The sequence below is a fragment of the Amblyomma maculatum genome, chromosome 7 (assembly GCF_055883805.1).
Source record: "Amblyomma maculatum isolate TAMU_Amacu chromosome 7, ASM5588380v1, whole genome shotgun sequence".
Lineage (NCBI taxonomy): Eukaryota > Metazoa > Arthropoda > Arachnida > Ixodida > Ixodidae > Amblyomma > Amblyomma maculatum.
The window spans coordinates 105,169,317-105,175,967 of NC_139350.1; the positions used below are offsets into that span (position 1 = coordinate 105,169,317).

Sequence of the window (6,651 nt, forward strand, 5' to 3'; positions counted from 1 at the left end):
AGAGTGGGTCAGAGAAATGAGTTAACTCAAGTTACCGACATTCTAGTGGAAGTTAAGAAGAATAAATGGACATGGGCAGGACATGTAGTGCGAAGAGAGGATAACCGATGGTCGCTTAGGGTAACAAATTGGATTCCAAGAGAAGGCAAGCATAGCAGGGGGCGTCAGAAAGTTAGGTGGGCGGATGAGGTTAAGAAGTTCGCAGCGGTCAAGTGGATGCAGCTAGCGCAGAACCGGGTTAAATGGAGAATAATGGGAGAGAACTTCGCTCTGCAGTGGGTATATGTAGGCTGATGATGATGATTTTGACGACGATGATGATGATTAGGGATCATTCACGTGCAATGACGTTGACCAACACACGAGCGTGTACCGTTTCGCCTTCATTGAAACGCAGCCGCCGGCAGAGCGCTGCAGCAAAGGGAGAATGAGCGTAACAAGGCCAAGCAGGCAGCGGAAATGCCCGAGCATAAAGAGGAACGGTTTGCCAAACGGCGATGCCAGACTGCCGAGCGTAATAGACCGAACATAACCGCCGAGATGCGGCGTTTGGAAGAGTTCAGTCTACGGGAACTAAGGGAAGAGCATCTGAAGGCACCTCTTGTGACTGATGACTCCTATCGAGGTTCCGAAAGAGCAATGTGACCCGTGCCGTCTTCGTCTCTCTCAGGCGAAATGAATAAAATATGTGTATACTCAAGGGCTCTTATTGCTAAACATATATGACCACAAGCTCAGCCGGGAAACGTACCTCTCGCTACTTATCTCCTAGCATAGCCGAGCTAGTCCGATGCGATTTGTTGTCGCAACGTTTACTGCGCAACACTTTGTTAATGCAAACAAATCTTCACCTCGTAATATTTGTCATGGTTTCCATAATTGTATGATCCAGTATTTGAAATAAAAAACTTGCATATCAGGTAATGCAACAGAACAAATTGAGGGAATGTGCAACAGTGACAACAGTGCCGAGTCGGAAGCTCGTCATCACGTATGAACCATGAAAAATACATGCGGTTGCAACATCTGTCTTTATATAATAATGTAAGCAATTAATAAATAATTTAAGACTGATGACACACGAATTTTTGTATAAAGCAAGATAGCGGAAAGAAAGGAGGGGAAAGCATAGCATCAAAATCTTTTGGCTAGTGATAGCGTCAGTAATGCATGTTTGTTTTCTCGTTGGTTCTGCTATTGCTGGGTCCCACATGAGCAGCTATGTATGTTGCAGTTTCTTGAAGTCTCCCGGCTCGGAACACATCTAAGGTGCCAAGAGGAGCAGAGGATCTATCCACTCACTCCATCACCATAGCAGTGCCAGTTACGTGAGCTGAAGGGAATGCTTGCGTCAAGGATACAATCTAGATCTCCCGCGAAAGGATGTGTGGGCAAGGTTGCTTTAGTGCAAAATACGATTGATAATATTTCTCGTTTGAAGAAGTCACCGAATAAATAAATGGTTACTTGTATTATCAAATAAATGATGAATGCAAGGTGAAGACTTAGGTTCACCATTAAGCTTGCGCCTGAGCTTCTCCAGACAGTTGTGGCTTTTGAAGACACTCGGAGGTGAATATCAGCCCGCAGCCCTTTTTGCATTCGAGTAAGCCGCGAGCGTTGGCTTCAGTGTCGGCTGCCTCGTATGGGGTCCTCAGTAGACGTGCCTCTTTGGGAGAGCCCAGCTCGCGATACTCGCACAACCTGTCATGGCTAGCGTAGCTGTCTGCAGGCACGCGGGCAGTGCAACCGGCGTTGCCACACTTGACCTGCGATTAACGAGAGAGAATATTTCAGTGCGTTCAGTAGTGCATCTGCACTAGTTTTTCATTTGAAAACGAAAAGGAGAGTAGGTAAGTCATATTCAAAAACAAATCAGAAAACATAAGTGTAATTTCTACCTCTTCGCCATTCTTTGGTATCCGGACAGCAGCAATCGACGTTTATTAACATTTTTGAAGCATATAAGCTACGGATTCTGTCGTTTGTTTCTGAATTAAATGTTAACAATTTGCTTAATAGTACGGATAGTTTGCTCCTAGTTTACAATCAGCAAAAACCTGAAACATATAAACTCTCAAAGTTTGCAAGATCTAGAAATTGGCGATTTTTACTGAGCCTGTTCGCAAGCGCTACACCTTATAAAGGCCTCGCAACTGGCTGCTGGACATCTCGTGCTCATTGAAAGAACGTTGAATCTCCGGCAGCTAAGGAACCACAACTAGTACCTGCAGAATACGAGGCGCTGGCTCCATCCACAGACCACCACATATTTGTTCCTTTATAGCCAATGCAGGGGCAACGCTTCAGTTGAAAAATGGCTGCTTGTGCAATTTGTAACCTTGAAATTGATAAAGGAACGCATTACCGGATCCTTCATCGCGACGAGATTGTCCAGAACCCTTTACCAAGCCTTCTGAGAAGCACATTATCAGGACTGAGGATATTGATCCGATTGGAAATCTGGTGGGTAACCAGCGGAGCCTAGGATGGATGCAGGTGCCTCCCGAATGTGAGGCAGATAAAATACTACACGGCCATAAATTCAATTTAAAAAAAGGGGACATATGTGCATTTTGCCGCACGAGCTGTATTTAGAAGTGTCTTACAATGGAAAGAATCACTGAGCCAGGAGCAAAACGAGTTCATTCGACACAATTTTCCCAAGTCCCCTCTGCAGTGTCTCAGAGCTTGGGCATCTGGACTGCTCAGCCCGATGACGCGTGATCAAATGCCGGACTTTTTGACAGAGGCGAATACAGAGGCACTCGTAAAGTGTGCGATGCCTGTGGGTGGTAAGAACTCAGGGCGGTAGAAATCTCCTCAGCCCTCTACTACAGCATCTCTGAGAGGCTGAGTTTCTTTGGGACGTAAAACATCATAAACCAAATAAGCCAATTATTTCCTAAGCCTTTAATCTCAGCCGAGGTGCACATCAGGTCGGAGGAAATAATATACCCTTTTGATAGCCCGGCCCTACTTACCCACTGAGTGCAGGTTACCAGAATGGGGTGCCACAAACCACACTTTTGAAATAGTTTAGTTTAGTTGACCAAAAATACTCCTCTATACTATTTTCGAGTTCCTGAACGCCATACACAGCGCCGAAATACTTTGCCATATTGCTTACATTGATATCTCAAAAAAGAATCACAGCGGAGCACATGAGGCTTCCTTGCGGGATTATGAACGCATTCAGACTTCCGCGTCCAGTTCCGTTAAGACCCCATTCTAATTTCATTTTATTAAAACAAAGAAATTATTTGTATATAATTTTTATATATTTTTGCATTACAATTTATGTCTTCGGGAGACTATTACCAATTCTGTGCATTGAACTCCTCACCCATATTTACAATATAAATATGTTTCATCGTGACTAAAGCATATATAAAGCATATACACACGCGTTATTCAAAAGCTTGCAGAAATATAAAATAATAAGGATCCACTGGAAACAATGTATTCTGCACCACAACCTTTCGGCCAATATTAGATTAAGTTGGCAGTTTACTGGACTCATGTATGGCTAGAAATTGTCAACACACTCCCAATATTTTTCTGTTTATTAGTGCTGCTTGGGTGATTTAACATTTTGCTTAAGCTTGTGATCTCTAGTCACGTTTTACTCCATGGAATACATATCGCATTTTTCGCGCAAGCATCAAAGGACAAGCAATTAACGCGGTCTTGACTACGGTTGTACACCATATTGCAAGAAAATTATATAAAAGTTGAAAAAAATTTCACAGTACTCTCTTTTGTCTTTCATCCGTGAAGATTTGCACTAATAGCCAAGAAAGATTTCATCTAATTAGTTTACCATTTATGTTCAACCACAGTAGTAGTGCACGTTAGTTGCTATAAATTTGACAGCTTGCCCACAAAAGCAAGTGGCGATGAAAAGATATGCCTGCAAAGAACACTTTATGTGCTGTTTGTTACCACTCTCATCAGCACTCACGGGGCAGCAGTGACCAGTATAAAAAACGCATAGGATTCTCCCTCTAATCGCCGTCTCCAGCCAGCATTGGTTGTTTATTATTTTTTTTAATGTTCTATTTAGTCATGTTTTATAGTAGAGCCATATCTGAACGTGCAATCGTATATATAGGCATTCTATGCGCTGGTCGAAAGAATAAGACGAAGATGCAATCGTAAACCAAGAAATCATACACCTCTAATTCAAGTAGGACAGCTGCAGACAGGAAAACAGTTCAAGAAGCCTATAACCAAGTCCTCGAAAGGAACAAAGAATACGTCACAAAGAAAGGAATCCCACTTGCTGTAAATTGAATGAAAGAAGAGATTTAACGGAGCCTCTAATACGTCTTTTAGGAGCATATTGCGTCCTTTTAGAAACTACGTTCGTCTACCATATCTTGTCTCTGTATCTATGTTTGTTCACAGTTTGCACGCAAATTCTCTATTGGGTCATTTGCGTTCCCATCATGGATTTGCTTCGTTCACAGTGATTTCTATTAAGCCAACCGGCGTCTTTGGTCTATTGGATGCATGGAAGTATTGCAGCCACAAGTTCAAATCCCGCTCTAACAATGGCAATAAACGTTTCATTCAGGTCAATTTGTTTCTCTTCTGCACAAGAAAGTTGGAGCGACCTGAAAATTTTAACCTCATATTGCAATTTATTTCGCTCCTTTGAGGTACTGGCTCACGCATAAACATAGCCATTGATTGCTTTGTTTCATTAACTCGGGAGCGCAAAACACATGTAAAATAAAACCCAGACACATTTAGATATCGTTTGGAAAGGTCAAGAGTGATAAAAGAAAAGTTTCATGTTCATCTGGCATGATATTCTCAGCCTCCATTCATGTACAGAGCATCGATTTCATTACTGTGCATCGTTCTTTTCTTAAAAATCTAGAATACACAAGTAGGAATAAATGCCCGTTAAATATCCTCTTTAAAAACGGCGTTTGCTTCATTCTTTTTATGTTAGGCCAGGATGCATATTTACAATAAAATGTATTTTAGTAAGGTTAGGTGCACCAGGTGCACTTACCTTCAGGTTGTTCAGCCTATTCTGAACGAGTGGAAGATCGGGATTGAAGACTCCGATGTCCCGCTCGCGGCACTCGGGGCAGCTGTTGTCGGTGCGAACCCATTTCTCGATGCACTGGCGGCAGAAGATATGCCGGCAGTGGCGCTCCGCCGGCTCCCGCAGCATCGTGTGGCAGATGGCGCAAATTTCTTCGTCGTCGGGCATCGGGTCGTAATCTTCCAGAGTCAGTTCCGCCATTGGGGTCCAGTTTGAGGCTATTCAGTACAATCGGGTGCGGTGTTACAAAATATTTCTAAAACATTTGCCACATTATAAATGCCCAAAGGAGAGCACGTCTTCGGTTAAGCACACTCGATAAAGAAGACACAAAAAACGAAAACAACAGAAATATCTTCAATAAATTCAGAAAATCACAATTGCTGAAACCTCAGCTTCTTAACCCGGAAGGCTACAAAATATACCACAGTCTATAAGAGAATATACAGAACCGAAATTTTCATAGCATAAAAAAAAAAATGCCGACGATTACGACACCTTGTAATACGAATTTTGAGCATAGCTCCTTAGCTATTGAGGCTTTTCGATAAAGCGAGCCAAAGAATTCGAGCAAGTCACGCATGTCCAAATACAGACAACGTTTTATTTTTCGCACATATTCTATGCCAACTAGGTTCCCCTCCGCGAGTTACTGATATTTGGCCTTTGCTTTCCTGCAAACCAATTTACTGGCTCCAAGTTTCGATGGAGGCAAAACGTTGAGGCGTCCGTGTGCTGTGCAAAGTCAGTGCACGGTAAAGATCCCCAGGTGGTCGAAATAATACGGAGCCCTCAGCTACTGCACCTCTTTCACTCATCTCGCTGTCACTTTCCTCTTTCTTCCAACCTTTACGGCGCGGTTAAGGTGTGCACAGAGTAGATCTGATGGACATTGCGCCTTTCCTGTTCTGTGAACTAATTATTATTGTTATTGCCTCCGATTAGTAACCTAATTAAACCACATCAGAGCTTTTGTCACTGGCACATCTTTCCTTCACGCTCTATCCTATGGTACCATAGGATAAGGCGGAGGCAGTTATGAAAGACTGTATTTTCGCCGGTGAGAATGTTGCTGCTTACTGCGAAACATAGTAACGGGCGCCAAAGAGCTGAGCTCTAAACTTCCAAGAGCACTGCGGAATCAACACTGCAGAAATGCGAAAGGCTAAGCGTTCCTGGCGCATAAGGTGCATCACCCTTGTTCTCATGTTCATTATCACAAGTTCTGCGTCATTATCGTTGCTATTGTCATAATTGTCATTATCATTAATTGCAGCATCATTTTCATCGCTACTATCATCCTTACGAAGAACAGGGAGACCTATGATGTATGTTTCATGATGCTGTGTAGCAGTCAATTATTGCAAACTTCTATATACATATTGTATTATATTTCATTGTATTTTATTGTATTATATTCTATTGTATACTGCATTGTTTAATATTGGGGATCGCCCATCTTGGAGATCGCACATATTGCCACGATGGCGTGAAGGTAAATTAACACTTTCCCTTACCCTAAAGTGGCTTCAGTATATTGAACCGCACATACCAATACCGATGCTGCCACCTATTCTGGTGCATTGCTG

General features: G+C 42.7%; 1 protein-coding gene across 1 annotated transcript; it reads right to left on the minus strand.

Annotated features, from left to right (window-relative positions):
• Positions 1-1,517: 1,517 nt before the first annotated feature.
• Positions 1,518-5,263, minus strand: LOC146184247 (RING finger protein 151-like). The gene is made up of 2 exons (XM_084608518.1): positions 5,027-5,263; positions 1,518-1,769 (listed from the first exon to the last, which is right to left on the minus strand). The coding sequence occupies exons 1-2, from the start codon at positions 5,261-5,263 to the stop codon at positions 1,518-1,520; spliced, it is 489 nt and encodes a 162-aa protein (XP_084464644.1).
• Between the last annotated feature and the right edge of the window lie 1,388 nt (positions 5,264-6,651).